General features: G+C 42.0%; 3 protein-coding genes across 3 annotated transcripts in view; 1 reads left to right on the top strand and 2 right to left on the bottom strand.

The window, feature by feature from the left end:
* Positions 1 to 1,720, bottom strand: part of LOC118430576 (SUZ domain-containing protein 1-like) — a 2,236-nt gene extending 516 nt beyond the window's left edge. Inside the window, exons 1-3 of the mRNA XM_035841533.1 lie at positions 1,623 to 1,720; positions 936 to 991; positions 147 to 392 (exon numbers count right to left, since the gene is read on the bottom strand). Of these exons, the coding sequence (XP_035697426.1) occupies positions 147 to 392; positions 936 to 991; positions 1,623 to 1,679 (359 nt within the window). The 5' untranslated portion in view covers positions 1,680 to 1,720. The remainder of the gene's footprint in view (positions 1 to 146; positions 393 to 935; positions 992 to 1,622) is intronic.
* Positions 1,721 to 2,830: 1,110 nt separating this feature from the next.
* On the top strand, positions 2,831 to 14,945 carry LOC118430296 (vacuolar segregation protein PEP7-like). The gene is made up of 11 exons (XM_035841038.1): positions 2,831 to 3,048; positions 3,618 to 3,708; positions 5,162 to 5,314; positions 5,701 to 5,850; positions 6,363 to 6,492; positions 6,846 to 7,021; positions 7,579 to 7,692; positions 8,951 to 9,175; positions 11,704 to 11,800; positions 12,515 to 12,636; positions 13,018 to 14,945. Exons 1-11 carry the CDS (start codon positions 2,849 to 2,851, stop codon positions 13,300 to 13,302), a joined length of 1,743 nt encoding a protein of 580 aa, XP_035696931.1. The 5' UTR covers positions 2,831 to 2,848; the 3' UTR covers positions 13,303 to 14,945.
* Positions 14,670 to 20,734, bottom strand: part of LOC118430214 — a 22,736-nt gene continuing 16,671 nt past the window's right edge. Inside the window, exons 6-7 of the mRNA XM_035840924.1 lie at positions 17,110 to 17,205; positions 14,670 to 16,810 (exon numbers count right to left, since the gene is read on the bottom strand). Coding sequence (XP_035696817.1) covers positions 14,670 to 16,810; positions 17,110 to 17,205 — 2,237 coding nt within the window. The remainder of the gene's footprint in view (positions 16,811 to 17,109; positions 17,206 to 20,734) is intronic.

The following is a 20,734-nucleotide window of genomic DNA, read 5'->3' as shown; positions in this document are numbered from 1 at the left end:
CATGCACTTGCCCGATCGGCATTTTCACTTGCCCAGGACAATAGGGCTAGTGGACTTGTCCAACCCTGGGACAGATAATCTGGCACTCTTATTGGTACCATGATACCTTCACGATGTATATAAAATTTCATACAAGATAATGTTACCTCTCTTCCTGGGTCTCCTCTGCTGACGTAGCTCCCAGTATTCTCAGCCGAGCCTCCGCGTATTCTGCCTCCCTCTGGGCCAGGGTTTTGTGCTTCGCCTTGGGCTTACCGTCTGTACTGTTGGGGGATGATGTGTCGGGGGAGTGGGTTGGTCGTTTCAGGATCTTCAGCTGAGGCTGGTACTGTGTGCGTTGTGTGTCCTCTTCAAGAACTATGGGCGCTGCTGGGCTTCTATTGTTGTTCTTTCTGTTACAGGGAAAATGAACGTTCCTTAGTGAACTGTTGGAAGTTAAACACTGATGAAGGTTAGACAGCCATGTAATAAGATATGCCAAAAAGCAGTTACTCAAGCAGCTGGATATAATTTAGGAAACGGTCAAATGTTTCAGATAGCCATCCAGTGTCTTTCGTCAGTGACAAATAATTAGAAGCTAAATGCAAATCACAAACTGTTAAGTGGGACAAACAATACAAAGAATCAGGTGGATTTCCAGTTACATGTATTTTGATAAAGGTTAGACCGGGGTAATAAGACACTATAGTAGTAGTACACCAAATGGATGGAAAATGGTTTGATGTATTACACATGTACAACTCGATTTTGAATTGTTTGCTACTTCCAATTTGCGACTAGTACAATGTATTTGCACACTGTCCACACTGTGCGAAATAATTGCTTGCAGCTGCACAAATGACTTTTGAATTATGCATAATATCTATTAAGTACAAGAATATGGTTTAACACTATTGTTAGAAAATCAGCCAAATGGTACACAACAGTTTACTCACTTGCTGATCTTTATTTCTTTAGTCTTCATGTCTTTCTCTAAGCGACGTTCTAACTCCTGAAAACAATATGAGCATTGAGTGACTTGTTATATCATTACAGCGTTGTATATGCAGTCTTATAAGTTTGCATAAATCTGTAAAAATAGAACAGCGTCCATTTATATTATTTTTCTCTGGCATAGATATTTTCTCTAGCATATGTTATGTAATCAGTTCACAATCTACTCGCTTTCTGATACTGCAATAAGTAAATGAAACCTCATGTGCACATATAACACGTTGATGGAAAGTGCTACAGCAAACAGTAACAGCAAAACATTACAATTTCCTCAACAATTTCTTGCAATAAATTACATCAAATTCAATGGCATGGCATGGGGAAATTCGGATTGTTTTGTTTTGGACCCACAAATAAGTCTAACATATCCATGGTTCCACTGACATCCAAACATGGCTACACGCCCAAACAAATAATAGTATACATATCATATGTAACACACGTCTGTTGAATGGAATCTGTGGGTGGGAGGGGGGCACACGTTGTGCGTACTCACGAAATCCACCCTTACGCCGATTACTATAACTTTTACTCTATTTACTGAAACGACTCATAACTTTCCCAGCTAAGACTTCCATATGTTGGCTACGCCAAGAGTGATATAATTTAGACAGTGATGTCTTTCTTACCCCGCTATCGGCTAAATCTTCCCAGCTGTCAAATACATCGTCGTTGCCTGCCGCCATATTCTTCTTCTTCACTGACGGACGAAACCACTACTACTAACACCAAAGGTTGGATTTTTATTCTTTCTCTTGTACCTGACTTTTCAGTTGTAAAATGGTAAAGACAATCAAATAATGCATATAGTTTAGAGTTATGTACAGTTTAAGAAAGCAGAAATAGGTATCAACTTAAGTTGGAAGAAGACTTTTTTTTATCACCCCTGTTTTACGATGGGTGCGACTAATTTTGATCCCGAAACAAGATGGCAGCCACTACTGTTCCAGTCAGTCCCTACTCCAAAGTGAGGAATTCACACTTCTGTTCTTCTTCTGTCTAAAGTATTACGAGTAGTTCTTGATGACATTAAATAGATAAAGAATCAATGATATTTTTTTTAATGAACTGATTGCCACAGCTGTCGCGAAGACTTGCATGCCGGCCTTGTTTTCCTAAGGTTGAAAGAAATGTTGTTTACGTTTTGGCAAGGACTGAAGGAGCTATGTGTTACTTTCACCCAGGCACACCCATAACGGCTGAATGTGTACCACTCCGCATTTAGTGATATTATAAAGATATATCAAATGACAGATTTCAAGCCAAATTTAAAACCTTGCTACATCGGTGTGTCTATGAATACATGTAACGTTATGTGACTACAAAAGTATCTTTGACTTTTGTGACAAAGTCCAGGTTCAGTGTTTGCAATTCGCAAGCTTGGTATTGGAGATGAAAATGTGAAGGTTTTTTGCTTTCTGTTCTTGTTGTTCTCATGTTCAGCTGATGTAATAAGCACTTTCATAGATCTAAATGTGCATGCACGTGTCAACAGTGAAGGCCCCGAAAACGTAAACGAAACACATCAGGACATTGTTACACAAACCAATCGACTGAGGCCATTTATCTGATTATGTAGAATGGTAGGGACAAGATACTGTAAATGCATTTAAGTTCGTGGGGATTTAATTTCGCGGTAGCGGGGAAAAGGACTTTTCGCAGTGGTTTTAATTTCGCGGTAACACCATAGACTGCAGTCTCATACCATGATAGAAAAATGTTCGCGGTGGTTTTAAATTTTATGTTCACACGTGTGGCCTTCACCCTTGACATGTGCATGAGCAGTTGGATCCTTGAAAACACTTATTTATGTTTTACCATTTGTCTCTAGAATCCCCCCATTAGGACCCCCAGCATGATCATCTCCAGTGAGTGGTCGGAGGTCCAGCAGAATATCGGAACGCTCGTCAGTGACCACCAGAACAACCGACCAATCGACGCGCAGGATTTTCCCTACATCAAGAAGAGCCACTGGACACCTAGTGGAGAAGTCACAAACTGCAGCAACTGTCGGAAAAAGTTTGGCTTGACAGACAGAAAACACCATTGCTACAGGTGGGAAACAGATGAAGACTTACGTGCACACACACACACACACATGTGCCAGGGCTCGAAATTCATTTTTGGGAATAGGTGCACTGGTACACCCAATCTAGAAATTTGGGTGCACCAAAATATTTTTGGGTGCACCACATGAAATAAAGTAGAATATCAGAATAACTTAATTGCAAGCCTAATAAATTAGTAATTTGAACGGAGCTCTTCAGAAATCGGTACTTAACTATGATAGTCATTTTATTATCTTTCTAACACATAGATGTCAAGAATATGGTGCTTACTTAGTATACTGACATCTTAACATGCATAAGCCTATGAAAATATTTGGGTGCACCCTGTGCACCCACAGAAAATAAGTGGGTGCACAGCTCCAATTTTGGGTGCACAGAACCCCAGTATTTCCAGCCCTGTGTGCCCAAATTTACATTACATACATACATACATATGTACATACATACACTACATATATCTCCTCTACATATATATCACAATTCAAAGTAGTATTTCTCAGTTTGAGTGTCATGTGTCTTCACTACAATCATAATACCTACCTTGTGATCTTACAGGTGTGGACATGTGTGCTGCTGGAAGTGTACCAGGTACAGGAGAAAGCTGTCAATCTTAGCTGAGCCCGATCCAAATGGGCGGAGCTACCAGGTACAGCCCCCAATATCCCTGTCCATACTGTACAAGTCATATATCAGCTTTGTTTTCATTCTTTAAAAGTTTAAATTTCATAAAGTTTCCATATCAATATAGTAGCAGTTTTTTTACTACTTTCAGGACTTGATGCAAGTAGGAGACATAATAATCAATATGTTTGCTTGTTCTCTTCTGTACCTCTTACCTTAGCCACCTAGCACCTTACTAGTAGTAGTTCTTGCTCACTAGCAATTGGTATTTCAATGAAAATGATTAGAGATGAAAGTAGAGCAGGGGTCTAGCCAGCGTCCGTTTTTCCGTCAATTGACGGAAATTTGCTGCGTCTGACAGAAAAATTTTAAAACCAATCCATCAACCTTGACGGACAAAAATCCTTGGTGGAAGCTACAGGCGGCTTGGGGACGCTGTCCACGGCCGTAAAAGCCACACACTGTTTGTTTTGCTATTATTATGATTGTTGACAATGTGTGTCGGCGCCCTTTCGCATACGATAATCTCATTAAAACCCGTTTTTCAAGGTCTCAGTTCAGTCCTCCTAATTAATTAATAATTTTCGCGGTTTTCATGACGATTGTAATTGGCTGACAGAAAAAAATTTCGAGCTGGCTAAAGCCCTGAAGTAGAGTACAGGTGATTCTTGTCTCATTTTTCTATTCTTGGCATGATATTGCCTTACTATTCTCGGCATGATCGTCAGAATTGTATATTGATAATCATCGTCCTATCAATTAATAAACTGCATGCCCTGTCCCATATGCAGTTGACTGCACACTACTGCCAAGATGTCTTCCTCATCACAGATGCAAACAACTTTCTGCTGTAGGTCTCTCACTTCTGTATTTCTTTTGCTTAGGATGTCCATATCAACATCTTTAATCAAATAAATACATATGTCAGTAGGGGTGGGTATCGGTACAGAAAATTTAGGTACATGTACATGTACAATTCAGGTGCAGAGGATCAGAGTCCGGTTTAAATATGAACTTGGACAAAAACTTGCCCAATGTGTTACAAAGGAATCTATTTGGTGCAGTATGTGACTACCATTGGCATTAATTTTTTAAAATCCTATTTTTATGTAAACTCTGCAAGTTTGACTGTAGAAACTTTTAATTTTCTTGAACCAGTAAGCACAAAAAGGGTTAACCCAGACTGTACTGATACAATCCGGTCATTTTCTACTCTGTCCAAAATCCAGTCTACTGATTTTTTTCAGGTCTGTTTTTTTTTTTACCTGTCCAACAATACAAAAAGAAAAAAAACACAGCTTTGTACCGGTACCCACCCCAAATGACATTGCATTTACAATCTTGCCAATATTCCTCTGAGGCTGTCTTTGATTCTTACACCTGTCTTTGATTCCTACACAAGAATTTAAGACACTCTAGCCTTAAGGTGACCTCACTCCTTAGCCTTAAGGTGTCCTCGCTCCTTCCTTCTTGCCCAGGTGTGTGCTTCCTGTTTTGACGAGGGTCCACAGACCATAGGGCAGACCCAGGACCTGACTGATCTGTTCTTCACACTGAAGGGCAGGAAGACCAGCCCCAAGTACAAGTCTAAGTCTGGCAGCAGGCTGCACAGGAAACTGGACTATCAGAAGGTAGAAACATGTACATTGTACATGATGATACAGTGTTGTCATTATCAAAATTCTCAGTGCAAATGTATATCTGCTATGTCATTCAAAAATGCCAGACTTTTCATCATTATTTGAAGTTTACGAGTTACCGGTAAGGACTGTACATGTACATATAGATGCCATTGGAAATGAAATGGCTTTTCAACATCATTTCTTAGAAAATATTGTAGTGTTACTGTAAGAAAGATTTACCCAAATGGTTGTAGACAGGTATGTCTGCCATAAGTTTCTATGCTGAACAAAATGCAAAACGACTGAAGTGGCATATACTTTTACAAAATACCTGTGCTCTTGTTGCTACAGAAGTCTAGCTCTCTTAAGTTCAAATTACAACTGTTTTTACTCAGGAGTGCCGTCGTCTAACTGAAGGGTTCCTTGCGGCAGGAGGGACGTCATGGCTGAAGTCTGCCTCTCTGGAGATCATGAAGAGTTTTTCCCTCCCAGACTGGCAGAAAGGAACTTTCTATCTTCCCAAGGGGGCCACAGACTTCTGCCAGGTCAGCAGGCTTTCTGAATCATATCTATTATGATTTTGCTGGTGTGTTCTGTCTTCTTTCTTTCTTCCTCCTAGCAGAAATGGTTTATGGAAAAGGCAAGACTGTGCACCAGGCCTTGCTACCTGGGCTGTTTACATGCGCTGGCTCTCACGTCAGGCTACTCAAATTCATTTATCAGTAGCATATAGGCATTGCTTTTCAGGGAGGCCCTTGAATCTCACAAAGTTCATTACGCAAAACAATATTCACATAACAGACATAATGATCATCAAATCATAATTTGTTTTAAAAGTCTTTAGCTGCTGAAAACTATGTTAAGGAAGCTTTAGACAAGTTGAAAAATTTAGAAAAAAATTGAATATCTCTCAAATGTAGCTTGATCTTTAAGGCTAACAGTATTACCATCAAAGTTAATTGATACAATGCCACCTTCCTGAATGTGATGAAATTGTACATTTTGTAATGCTCTGCCATTTTTTTTATCCTTCTTTGAAATTTGTTTCTCCTCTTAGCTGTGTGAGCAGAAGTTTGGGTTACTGACACAGAAGCACAACTGCCGTGTGTGTGGGCGTGTCATCTGTTCCTCCTGTTCAGCTGAGAATCTCATCCTGTATGTACCGGACGATGGGGAACAGGACTCAGGTATAGTTTTCCTATTAGAATGTGCATGTAATACTGTAGAGAACCTTATCCTCTTCATGCATATACCTGACCATGGGGAATGAGACTCAGCTATAGTCATACTACATCATGCATGTAACAGTACATGTGTAACTTACTTTAAAGAGAGATCCTTATCCTCCATATACTTGACCATGGGGAATGAGATAATAGTCTTACTACATGTAACAGTACTATTAACTGAAAAGAACCATATTTTCTCCATATACCTCACCATGGGGAATGAAACTCAGGTAAAGTCTTACTGGGGTCTGGGTGGGAAAATACAGAAATGAGAATGACATCTCCACTCATTTCTGTATTGTCCCACCCAGACCCACACTGGGCCATCATCAAGGTGAAAGGCTGTCCTGAGGTGGAGCCCAACCTGTGCCTGTACCAGCGTGTGTGTGGGTCCTGTCAGGCACAGTTAGAGGACATCCAGCTGGCCGAGGTCACACAGGCTGTGGTGGAGGAGGAACAACAGGACATTTTCTCTAGCATTAAACAGGTACTTTTGAAGAGGAATTGTAGTGAATGTGTGAGTGTGTGTGTGTGTGTGTGTGTGTGTGTGTGTGTGTGTGTCTGTGTGAGTGAGTGTACATGTGTGCCTGCATATGTAGAAGTGTCACAGGGGTCCTGTAAGCCATAGAGGACAATCATACAACTTGCAGGACATTTCCTCTAGCATTTAACAGGTACTTTTGAAGAAGAATTATATTGAATGTGTGAGTGTGTGTGTGTGTGTGTGTGTGTGTGCGTATATTTGTGTGCGCACATGTGTGCCTGCATATGTAGGGGGGTCACAGGGGTCCTGTCAGGCATAGAGGATATACTGGTACAATTTTTACTTGCAGGACATGTTCTCTAGCATTAAACAGTACTTCCTACTAGTAAGTGCTAATTAGCTATAGCGAATGTGTGCATGTGTGTGACACACAATGTGTTACATAAGTAAGTGTGTGCATAGAGGACATCCAACTGTCCTATTGTTTCATTATAAGTTCATTTTGCCCACTTCATGTACATAGTGTTTAACACTGTCTTGTTGTGTTGTCTTGTTCTCAGGTCTATGAGAAGATCTCAGCCACCCAGTCCAAGGTTGACTCCCAGCTACCCAAGTACCAGGAACTGATCGAAGGTCTGGAGATCAGTGCAGGCAGTCCTAAATACCTTCCACAGGTGAGATAATACCTGACGTGTATAAGGTAGAGTGGTCTCATTCCTCAAGCTGATCAACGTCTTTTGCACCTTAGTTGTTCTTCTGTAAGACATCTGGGGCTGAACTTTTATTCAGCATGTCACCCCGCAGACCAGGTATTGTTATTTACAAGTTCTTCAACAGTTCAAAAAATGTTGTTAGTGTGGAGAATGAGTCTACTGTGCTTCATGTATGTCTGATATTGTGGCCTGTGACATACATTGTGTATGAGTGAATAAAACACACTTAAACAATCCACAAACTTGTTTTGAGCAAACTAGTTTGGTTGTAAAAGCTTACTGTCTGTGTGGTAGTACATTGTATATGTACATTGTATGTGGGTTTTTCCTTCTGTCAGATAGTATGTCTGCATGGAAAATTTTTGAAGGAGTGCAGTTTTAGCAATGCAACATTGACAGCGCTAGGGTCAGCTAACTGTAAAAGACTAGGAGATTCAGTCAAAGATTTTTTTTAAATGTTTAATTTTCTCAGAATGTGTCCCTTATTCCTTTTCAGCCTATAACATGCAGATGTTAGCCAGATAAGCAATGGGTCAAAGGTGCTTGGAAGTCAGTATCGGCCCCCGTCTCGGTTGAGGGCAGGTTAGAGATTTTCTCAAATGGTAATATCCTTTCTTTCTCTCCAGGCCAGAAGTGATATGCAGATGTTAGCCGCATTAGCAATTAGCAATATGGGTCAAAGGAAAGTCAGTATCAACCCGTCTTGGTTGAAGGAAGGTTGAAGATTTTCTCAAAATAAAGTATCCTTTATTCCTCTCCAGGCCAGAAGTAACATGCAGGTGTTAGCCAAGGCACACGTCAGGTGGACCTGTCAGAGCAGCGATGGGTCAAAGGTCCTTGGAAGTCAGTATCAGCCCTGTCTCAGTTGAGGGAAAGTTGAAATCTCCAATAATGCATCCTTTATTCCTCTCCAGGCCAGAAGTAACATGCAGATGTTAGCCAAAGTGCAGGCAGACCTGTCGGATCAGCAATGGGTCAACGGTCCTTGAAAGTTGGTATCGGCCCCCGTCTCGGTTGAGGGAAAGTTGAAATCTCCAATAATGTATCCTTTATTCCTCTCCAGGCCAGAAGTAACATGCAGATGTTAGCCAAGGCACAGGCAGACCTGTCGGATCAGCGATGGGTCACAGGTCCTTGAAAGTCGGTATCGCCCCTGTCTCGGTTAAGGGAATGTTGAAATCTCCATAGCAATAATGGATAATCCTTTATTCCTCTCCAGGCCAGAAGTAACATGCAGATGTTAGCCAAGGCGCAGGCAGACCTGTCAGACCACCTGACGAGGCTTGTGGTGGAGGTGGCCAGCCTGAAGCGGCTCCAGCCCAGCACAGCTGCCCAGCTGAAGCTGCTGAAGGGGCTGCTGAGGGCCAAGTACGAGTTCTACCAGGAGAACATGTTCCAGTTTAGGGACCTGAGGAGAAGGCTGGAGGCCATGACTCCTACAGAGGTCAGCTCTACACACTTAGTCAAAGGTCAAAGATAAGTTCCTTCCCGCGCCTGATGCCCCATAGGGCGGCGCCCATCTCCGTTTCAGTAGCCCTGGGCCACACAACTTTGTGCAATCACTACAGCAGGGGGCTAGTCCACTGGCAGTGGTGTGTGTTCACCTTCCATACTCTTTCCCGAATGCTGAGTGCTAAGCAGAGGAAGCAGCATGTACCATTTTAAAGTCTTTGGTAAGACTTGGCCAGGGATCAAACTCACGACCTACCGAATGCAAGGCGAACAATCTACCCACTCGGCCATTGCACCGGCCACTACACAGTAGAGGCTGCTAATAGGAATACATTGTGCTAAGAACTCAATTATATTACACAGCAATGACAGCATTGTTGGCCTAGGGACCTGACGATATTTACCGGGGGGGGAGGGCTGGTGCATAGGTGGGGGGGGCCAATGAAAAATTTTTTGAGCCGAGGGGGGGGCCATTGAAAAATTTTTTGAGCCGAGGGGGGGGCCATTGAAAAAAAATTGGCTGAGGGGCCTTGATAAATACAAGCAAAATGTGCCCCTGAAATGCAGGAAATGAAGTTTCAGATGGTCAAGATTTCAATTTTTCTCTGGACGTCCCTTGCGACGGCTTGCGCCTCTGGCGCACACAACACTTCGGCACTCGTCGCCATCAAAAATCTCTTCCTCTGACAGAAAATTGTCATTACATTTAGCATAGTCTACCAGCGAAGTTTATCCCTCAAAATGCAGAAAATCGTGTCTCAGAGGGTCCAAACTTCATCATTTGAATGACATTTCTCCAGACCTACCTTGCGACGGCTCGTGCCATGCCCAGCGCTCGAAATCGTGGAAATACGTTGGGGGCGTCGTCGCCCTCAAAACCATGTGAAGTTCTAATAGAAAGGCTATTAAACTTAAAGCTTAATCTGCCAGCAAATTTTGCCCATCAAAATTTAGGAAAGACCGTTTCAGATACTAGTAGTCAAGATTTCCAAATTTTCCCGGGGGAGCATGCCCCCGGACCCCCAAGGATTACGTTGATATAGTTCGCCCTCCCCATACTGAGAAATTTTCTGCAGCTGCCTCTGTCGTGTGATTCCATGTTCGCACGAAGTTTAAGAAAACTATAGAAACTAAAATTGGTATAAATATCAATCCTGCGTGCATCTGTTCTTTGTATACGGAATGGTTCACAGACGGCAATGGGATAAAACATTACGATGTTTACTTTCGTGACAGCGGGCTCTCTGCTGCATATGACGTAATCACGGTGGCGCGAATTTTTTTGGCAAGTTTGTAGGTTGCAATTGACCGAAATAACTCCCGTTTTGGAAAGATTGAAGCAGTCTTGAAGCGGCTTTCGAAACGATATCGCTAAAATGTACCCAAGTCTCTTCCATCTACAACATTAATTTGTTTTCTTTTGTGTAAATTTCGTACATGTGTAGTGGAAAAGATTGCCGAAGTTGGATTACCGCCCCTCCCCGCCCGCTTTTCTCCTCGTTGATGTGGACGCATAAAATCCAAATTATTTTGCCTCATAGAATGCGGGAAATTTCGTTTTAGAGGGTCAAAAATATCAAAATTTCCCGGGTAGCATGCCCCTAACCCCCGAGACCGGTCGGGACTTCGGCCCTCCGATCCCTGGACCGTCGGGCCTTTAACAGCTAGCCGTCGGTCTGGCGGAAACGCTCAGTTTCGTGATCTTGCGTATTAAACGTTACCAGAGACTTTTTTTCACGTAGATCGGAGAAGTGATATCAGACAAGGTAAGTCTTATAACCGTTGCAGCGTGAGTGTAACAACACCAAGTGTTACATGTTTGTATATATGCTATCAAAATGAAAACTCGGCTGTTGTAAAACTTTGGGAGATAACATATGCCCCAGCAGGACTCCAACGTGCGTAATTTGTTGACGCGCGGGTCTTGACACCCCGGGCCGATCGTCGTCACGTTCAAACAACGCTACCGCTATTGTTATTGCTATATTACTTAATGACAGACTGTGTGTAATGGAAAAGGCAAGGAAAAATTGGAGGGGGGGGGCCATTGAAAAATTTTTTGAGGCGAGGGGGGGGCCATTGAAAAATTTTTTGGGGCGTGGGGGGGACCATTGAAAAATTTTTTACCAGACCTATTTTGCACCAGCCCTCCCCCCCCAGTAAATAACGTCAGGTCCCCTAGTTATATGTATTAAAGTTATTGGTTGTTTGGAAGCACTTTTGACTAAAAACTATAAGCTAAAAGAGATCTTGGAATCAAATACCTGACAACCCAAAATGATGTGCAATGGGGATTAGGCACTCCATACCACTTTTCTCAGTTCCTTGATGGTGTCAATTCGTGCAAACAATTATCCACTTGGCAAATATCCAAATACCAAGCACATATACAAGAGTACTCACACGGCAGTTAGGTGCAGGTAAACACCAGAGATACCTGCACAGCTCTAAGTTTACTTGTATATACAGGTGTTACTTATGTTTCAAGCCCTCTTGACCTTGTTGCGCCCCCCTCCCCAGGTCCTGAATGAGATCCAGGCTATAGTGGACCACCAGGCCATCAACTCTGCCTACATCAGCACCAAACAGCTGGGGCTGGAGGCTCTACTCTTAGCAGGTAACATTGTGGTGCAAAATGTGACAGGGCATGCTACCTCGGTACTTCATCAAAGAAATCGTGTTATGTAGAATCTGATGATACTTACTTAGACATAGGGGCTCCCGTGTTGTCCGACACATGAGGCAGTCAGGTTGGCTCAGCAGGCTCTGTCGGCAGCTATCCTCCTTACATCCTTCCAGCTGATGTTAGCTGCTTGGAGGTCCCTCTCGATGGTCTACCTGTTGTTCATCTTAGGGTGACCTCTGCGTCTCTTACCCGTGGAGACCAGTGCATGACTTTTTTGTCAGTCTGTCTGATGGAAGTCTCACGACATGGTCCATGGCCAACCAGCTCAAATGCAGCTTTCGAATTGTCACAGACACTGGTCCTACGCCACTCTGTTATAGTTAGGTTTAGATTACCACCCATGTTGTAAGTGGTATGGTCCACATTCCCACATGTGATTACGTCACGGATAATGTGATACGTTAGTCCGAACATCGACCACCGACTATGCCGGCCATGCTGGAATAGACCTCAAGTTAACAGTTGCATTGTGTTGCCCAAGAGTCGCTCCCTTATAGCGATCCCTGTCCTAACATGGCGCTAGCTCTTACTTCAGTGTTGGGTATGAAGTCATCACATCTGATGCCTAGTATCTTCCTTAGACACAGAATCTGATGATAAGTCTTTATTGTATTCTGCAAACTCAGACATTTTTGTTTGCTACAGATAAGCACCAGTTCGCCCCCAGGATAGCCCAGGTGTTAGCGACTGTAGAAGGAGTGGTTATGGAGGAACTACAGATTAGTATCCAGGAGCACAGGGAGGACTGGGACCAGCATCAACTGCAGGTAACAACTTTTACTTGAATGACATAGTGACACATACTTCCTTGTGGAATTTCAACATTACCTTTTACCCTGTAGTGTTTGAATTTTGCCAAATGAATTACATGACATTGTGACTTAAAACTTGCAGTCAATTGTTTTTAACATTTGTTTCCTATTCTGCATTACTCTTGACATTCAACAGTTGCATTCAGTTGAGGACTTCTGAAAGCAAAGATTGAAGTGCTTAGTCTAGTAAGCTCACAATGGACTTGCAGCTTACAGTAATTTCGGCAGGCTAGTTTCAAACAGTTGGCTGCTATTCAATAAATCAGTCATTAGAAAATAGAGTAAATACATTCTGAACTGCTACAATAAGATGAAATTTTTATTTTCCTATTCCAGGTGCAGGAGTTTGTAAAGCGCTGTCTGCAGGGCTCCTCCCACCGGTTTGTCCGCCCGTCACGACGGCTCACCAAGGCACACGGAACCAAGTACGTGTCACAGTTTCTGTCAGAACGCAGCGAGATAGTCGTGACACAGATCCACCTGCAGCTCTGCGCCAAGTGTGTCGACAAGAAGTTCAAGAGAACCAAGGAAGCCCTACAGGCTGCACAGCTACAACTACTGGACAATCAGGAGAAGGGTCAAAGGTCGACAACAGTTGGAACTGAATCTACAAGAAGCTAGATGGACAGACGGTCACCAAAGGGTCGGCTAGCTTTATGGTTGTTTCCACAGAACTTTGTTAACTAGTGAACCGAATGAAACTATTCAGGTATACGAGCCAGACAGACCAAAATTAGTCCATTTGTTACCTTAAGCCTGTGTGAGTTTCAAAATTGCTTTTTGTGGTAACTGTTGCATATCCCTCATGAGAACTATACATCATACATGTTGCTCACAACGATACACTGAACTTAATGTAGGTCACCAACAGAGGCTTTACACACCATTATTAATGTGCCATAATTTTTATACAAAATGCTTTGTAAACACGTAAAGTATTAGGACCCAAATGTCTGATGCCAAAGTTGACAAGTGCAATGTAATTATTTTATGTAGTTGAAGGATAGTTTATGACTGTCTGTTTTTAATTCTTTATCAACTGGACCAAAGAAATGAATATAATCTATTTGTATAGTAGATAATAGTACAGTAATTACAAAGAAACAAGTGCTTTTAAACACTATTATTAGATTTCTATATACTGTTGCATTTTATATCTTTTTGACCAATATTATATTGAATATATAGCTGCTGATATGATCATGTACCTCATGTAACTTCGAAACATCATGATTTATCATGTATGATTTGAAATTGAAATTTGATACTACAACATGTACAGAATATTCTATTGTATACGGAAATTACTCTTGCTATAAAATCATGAGAAAAGCTATTGCTACATTTCATTTTCTCTACACAAAAAAGGCAAAATTTTCATTTAATTTAGAGTAAGACCTCCATACTCTGTGTCTTACTCATTTGATACCAGTTATTAGATAATAATCAATTCCGCAGAATAAAACGCAAAACAAGACAGTTTAGTTGATAGTTTTAATATACATATACTTTGACTTAATATGCAAAAATTGTGTAAAAGAAAACCCCACCAAAATAAGAAGAAAAATTGCATCTGAAGTTTTAAGATCATCAAGATTTTTGTATATTACACTTTGTACCCTCTCAAAACTGAAAGGGCCGAATTAAATTTTTCTGTAAAAAATCATAAAATAGTCATGGTTCCACAAATACTTCACTTCCAATAAGCTTATAGGTGGCATGATACATGTAGGATAAGAAATATTAGGTATTGCTTTGGAAATGATTACCATTATGTATAAAACATTCTTATTTCTCAAATGGTCTTTCTCGGCCTAAATACATTTATAAAATGTAAAAAATACATATATCAGATACTAAATTTCAGTATTTACATCAATAGAAAAGCTAATTTATGTAAAAAATGGCAAGATACAATTGAATGTATCAACAAGCGCAACAATGCATGCTTCTGTGGCGAGGTTTAGAATTACCAAACTTTAGTTATTCTAAACCTCGCTTGTTTCCAGGTCAAAGTCTTGGAAAAACTGTTTTTTCTCCTTACATTGTTTACCTGGGAAGTATTTCATCTCTGTCCCTGACTTCTCTGGTTTTCTAGAAGATCTCAACTTGGCTGGTGATTGGTCCCTTTTCGAATGCAACAAGGCACCTGATTGGTCCATTGGGTGCGGAGTTTGTAAGGCAAGCGGTGATTGGGTGGGACTTTCAGGCACAAAGAAGGGGTCCATTTGCTCAATAGTGGACATGCTAAGGTCAGTCTCTTGCAGCTGAAGGACGCCAGGTGTAGCTGGATGCGGCTGGTTCCCTGTCCTCTGGAACAGCTGTAATCTGTACTCAGGTGTTGCCAGGTGCTTCATTTGTGAGCGGTACTGGTCTACAAGATTTTGTCTTAGGGCACCTTTTGGTGTGTCCTGTATGACATCCTTTTTGGATCCATCTAACACCCTCTCTCTTGATTTTGACCTGGGACCCTTCTTGACCCTTGGCTCGACAGTCTTGATTTCTGCCCCCATCCAACCTTTGACCGGTATTGCTGAGGGGTCAGGAGGTGAAAGGTCATCCTCTTCATCACTCATGATGTACCTCTCTGCTTCCCTCCTGTTTCTCTTCGACTTTGTTTTGATGGTGGGTAGGAGTTCGCCAGCCTTCTCAAAGGGAGACTTTGGCCTGACTCGTTCTAACTGTTCTCTTCTCTTCCTCTCATCCATTTTAGTCGTTCTTTTGTTCTCTCCGTCGCCCTGGCGGACGGCGTGGCCAGGTCGAGGACTTTTGTCACGCTGTGAGACAAAAGATGTTTCCTGTATTTCTGACTCTCCAGCTCCCTGATCATCTGCCTGCCTGTTCTCCAGCACCATCCCTTCAAGTCTTTTCTCTCTCACCTTCTTCTTTAAGAATGGCACTTTCTTCTTAGACTTTTTGTCAACATCTAAATCATCTTCAATCCCTCCTTTAGTTTTGGAAACCCTTTTCTCTACTTTAGAATCCACTCCCTTGTTCATAATGTCTGGAAGGGGAATGGAAATCTTTTCCTCTCTGTGCCGTCTGCCCTTATCTGTTTCTTCTTTCTGTCTTGGTGATGTTGGCCTACTTCTGTGCCTTGGCGAGTCTTTTTCCTCTGGTATCTCCTCTACTTCTACAATTGTAGATGAAACTGGACTTTCCATACAAATCACTGGCCCCACTTCACTTTTTCTTTTTGACAACTTCTTTTCCTCCTGTTTTCTTCCTTTACTTGTCAGGTGTTTACTTTTTGAGCTAGGCTTTGGGATGTCAACTTTGCTCTCTGTAACCGAGCCTGGCATTTGTACATCAACAACCTCAAATCCTTCCTCTGGTTCGGCCATGTTTAATGAAATGTTTGGCGAGCTTTTCGCCATGGCTGTTCTACCAATCAGAACTTGTCTCAACATATCCTGATCGGACGGAATGTTGGCGGTAAACTGGAGGTCGGACTCACTCCTGCTTATGTGTGAAACCCGATCCGTGTGCTCCATGACTCTGATTTGCCTCAGAGCGTCCGACGTATCCGAATCCTCCTGCGGAATGTTGATCACTATAGAGGGCACATTCCCTGACCTTTGACTGCTGACCTGTTGGAGGTCGCCATCACTGTGTGCCCTTGGAGTGGGGTCGTCTGCGAGTAACCTTGTCAGCGACGCTGACCTGAGATCGGGGTTACTGACGGTCACGACACTCGGATTACTGACAACAAGGTCCTGTAGCGTGTACGCCTGCAGGCTGTGAGGCATGCTGGGATTGATGTGCACCCTCAGAGGAAACTTCTCCTTCAGGAGTTTCTTGACCGCAACCTTCAGCGGCAACTCCAGACTGGCCACCATGTAACTCTTCCCCGTGAATCTCTGTTTTATACACACTTCTAACCTTACTGTCCTCCTCTCAACCATCTCTTTATCAACATCCTCATACTCAAGTCCTTTCTTGAAAGAGAATTTAGTGGGAACGAAGGTGACCTTGGTGCCCTCCCCCTTGCCCCTGATCTCGTACTTGACCTTGGGCTGATGTTCCTCGAGGTCAACTTTGACGTCTTCAGTCTTCCTCTTGGTTTGACCTTTCTTGTCTGGGATAAGAAGGCTCCTGACGTGTATGGAAGCTATCATAGATGTGTCAGCTGTGGGTGGAGGCAAAACATGATTACATATCTCAATTTTTTCAAAGCAAAGAAGACATTACTTTTGTATTCAAATCAACAACTGTATTCTACAACATATACACCAACAAAATAGACATGCTACAAAATTTACAGTGATTTCGAATTAAAACAGATTCTAACTGATTATAATATTGCATGCTTAGGGCAGTCTGTTGTTTCTCCTGAGATTGAAAAAAAAATGACTAATGTGACAGTAACACTAAGTTCAGTTACTGGTATATATATGTTGTGAGGTGAGACTTGTGAAAAAGCCCCACCTGGTGGAAGAAGTAGGTCCTGCAGCTCCCAAACTCGCACCTTTAGAACAGCTTTCCTGGAGTTGTACTCAAACGACAGAAGCAAGGAGCCACCAACTGTATAATATATTAAAAAGATAGAATACAAAATAAAAATCAACAAGAATTCTTCTTAACTGCAAAATGTAACCTCATATACTTGCAGTTTATATAGAAAGTTATCTTGCAACTAATAGCAAGTATTAGGTGAATGAAACCGTGTCTTGCAAGCCCAAAACACAGATTGAAGCAAATCAAAGTCTTCAAGTGCAATGCTAAACTTTCTTCCAACACAAAAGTATAGATGGATCAAATTTTTAACGGCGACAGTCGCTTTCTTCAGGTCAATACAGATGACCAATCACTTCAGAATGTAAACTTGCGAGAGTAACAGACAACATGTTCTCAGTTAAAAACAGAAATTCTATCACACGATGTGTGGAAACCTGCACACATCGTGTGGAAACCCCACACATCGTGTGGAAACTCCACACATCGTGTGGAAACTGCAATCTGTCCTATGGCGATTGATGAGCAGCGCGTGACGCTTGTCCGTGGAAACAGCCCCCGTGACGCACAGCGGCATTACGTGTCACGTGTTGCCTCCAGGGTTGGGCGTACGACAGACATTGGGCAGTTTGCGGCATCACTGAATGTGCCGATGTCGTAGGCAGCCCACTTTCGCTTTGCAGTAGGTCAGGGGTCATATGCGAATGCCTGAGACCTTTCCCACCCTTGATTCAACCCACGCCACACTCGTCTGGTCACCAGGGTTCACGGCTGTGCGCTGCAGTGTGATGTGTTGTGGTGCGCCATGAGAGTCGCAGTGGGTTTGTGTGAACCGAAAACTATCCTAGGCTACTGTCCTAGGGGAATCATCATATGTCGCGCAAATTCCCTCCTATGAACCGGTCGTAGTATGTTCTACCTTCGGTCTTTTGTATGTTCTACATGTAACGTTAGGTATAATCCATCAAAAGAGTGCTGTATTTAAATAAACATTCAGTAGATCTATAGATACATGCCAGGTATCCTGACATTCCTAATAACTCCAATTCTCTTGTCTAGATTTCATCTGCTTCTAACAGGTATTTTAGGTAATACAAAATCTAACACAAAAGGAGGATAGTCGTGACACCAAGAAATTTGATATTTTTGTGTAGCCTCTTATTCTTGTCCTAGGGGAATCATCATATGTCGTGCAAATTCCCTCCTATGAACCGGTCATAGTATGTTCTACCTTCGGACTTAGGTATGTTCTAGGTATATTCCATCAAAAGTGTGCAGTATTTAACTAAACTACTATAGCGCCCACCATCTCTGTTCAGGGATGGTTGTAAAGCTCTGATGTAGATGGCTTCTTTGATCTCTCTAGCAAAAAAGTTTGGCTCTATGTCCAAGATTTTAACTTTGTCCAGTGAAACCGAATGACCCGGTGATTCTATGTGAATATGTTGGGAAAGTTCTGAGGTTGTTGAACTCGGGCGTCTGTGCTCAGGGAACCTGAACCCTATGATCCACTGCGTATTGCGTCACGTGTTCAATCTGCATAACGTGATGTCACAGCAGCTGGAGCTGTTCAGTCGAAAATTTGGGTGTGTTGGAAATTACAATTTAACTAGTTCAATAATGACTTCTACCAACACAGATAAACTTTAAAGTTTGTATTTATTACATTCAAGAGATACAAGTTCTATTGGAATTTGTATCTCTTGAATGTTTCATTTTCAGTAGGCTACATGTATATGCTAAATATGTTAATGACCCACCTGTTTCTCATTGTGTATGGTGTCATAAGGCCTGGTCCTTTGCTATTACCACCTTGTAAAACCACCCCTTGTTCGCTTCACTCATTTGTTGGTTTTATTTGGTGCTTATAACAAAGGACCAGGCCTTATGACACCATATTCGCACTTCACAGTGCGGGTCAGGTCATTACCCCTTAATTATACCTAAGGGCTATCATACTAGTATTTAGTTATATACACTATTACTCATGCTTGAAGTCTTGCCCTGGCTAAAACAGAAGCTATTCCCTGCTGTTTGTATTTACTTAATAAGCATTAGTGTATAACAAGCCGTGACAGATAGATTTGTATCAGAGTCCCATGTGAGTGATGATGTGACCTCACTTAGCCTCTGACAGAGAGAAAACCCTACAGAACACTTTCAGGCAGATGGTAAAGATGTACTAGTAGACTCAAAAGTCATCACAAAACTAAATTATTGTTATCAAAGAATTAACCTCTAACCCACTTTGTCCTCATTCACACCAATTACTATAAAGTTGCATTTAACAGCATATGTATGCACAGAGTTACTTTGTATCATAGAGAAACAAGAGATCTATTGTTTTCATTAGTATCTTTGGTCATAGGAAGAAGTAAACTTGAAGATTGATCATTAAGATTGATCAGATTGAATATTTTAATGATGGTGATCATTTCCCCAATTTGCTTAAATAGTATTCCACAGGAGAAGTTTCCCTAGGCTTATATACAGGTCTATCTAGGGCCAATATTATATGTGTCTATCCATGTTCCACAAAAGATGGATCATTGTAGATCTATTGTAGCCACATCTGTTTTGTGTTAGGCGATGAGAGATTAGAGCTTTGGCCTGTTGAGGCCAGAATTACCATCTCCACCCTTGTGTGTCTTTTATACAGTATGTGCTACATTTTCCAATTAAGTACTAAAGTAGTCAACTACAAAATGAGGAAAATATCAGATGATATAAAATTGAATGTTTCTGCAAATCTGCCTTGGGATGTAATGAAGCATTGGAAGTTCTGGTAATGGTTAATAGATGCTCAGTTTTGAATTGCCAAGTAAATTTAAGGTAATGTCTACTAGGATTATAAGGTTGTGGTGTCAAAAATCTTGCATAAATGTCCACATTTACTCATACATCATTAAAGGACAGCATCAGAAAATTTTCAATTCATTATTTTCCAGTAGTTTACTCATTAAAAAGTTGATGTACGTCAATTTTTACATTGATCCGCCTAATATGACCCTGTAGACACGTTTGAACTTCGCGCTCTCCTCCTTTCCCCGCCGCGCTGGCCGATGACGTAATGGCCGCGTTCTGAGAGTCTGACGTCACAGATCCAAAACTTCTAGCCAGCCATTTTGCTCCGTGAACCTCGGTCCTCTCAGCGGTAAATAATCACTCCGCCATTCTGGAGTTCAGTCCGTAGTTGTTGACAATTACTTTCGTGGACCTGTAAGTCGCATTGTGACCTGTCTACGAAGCCATAGTCCCCGGGAGACTAAACATGAATGAGCTTGCCTGCGAGTAAACCGCGCGGCGACGGGACGAAATCAGAACAATGGCGGTGGGGAAGGTTCACGCACCGTGCCATTCTGGACTGTTACAAGAGCGAGTTTGGGTCAATCCTTACCTTCTCCTTTCCAGACAGCACAGCGATAATTACACGTAAGCTTCCACGAATTTTGGTTGAATTCACAGTTGTCCAACTGGCAGTGACATTAAAAAAAAAAAGAAACATTTTCCTCTGACAACATCGGACGATCCCCTTTTCGCGCCGAAACATACATACAAAACAGGCCGGCATTGTGAATGGCGCGAAATGTCGGCTTCG

Source organism: Branchiostoma floridae, chromosome 14, assembly GCF_000003815.2.
Source record: "Branchiostoma floridae strain S238N-H82 chromosome 14, Bfl_VNyyK, whole genome shotgun sequence".
Taxonomy (NCBI): domain Eukaryota; kingdom Metazoa; phylum Chordata; class Leptocardii; order Amphioxiformes; family Branchiostomatidae; genus Branchiostoma; species Branchiostoma floridae.
The sequence above is the reverse complement of the archived record's forward strand: the minus strand, read 5'-3'. Positions and strand labels throughout refer to the sequence as shown.

Coding starts and splice junctions, on each gene's coding strand:
- LOC118430296 (XM_035841038.1), top strand. CDS start 2,849: ATGATCATCTCCAGTGAGTGGTCGGAGGTCCAGCAGAATATCGGAACG. Junction 5,851..6,362: donor GGGCCACAGACTTCTGCCAG/GTCAGCAGGCTT, acceptor TTCTCCTCTTAG/CTGTGTGAGCAGAAGTTTGG. Junction 12,637..13,017: donor GGGACCAGCATCAACTGCAG/GTAACAACTTTT, acceptor TTCCTATTCCAG/GTGCAGGAGTTTGTAAAGCG.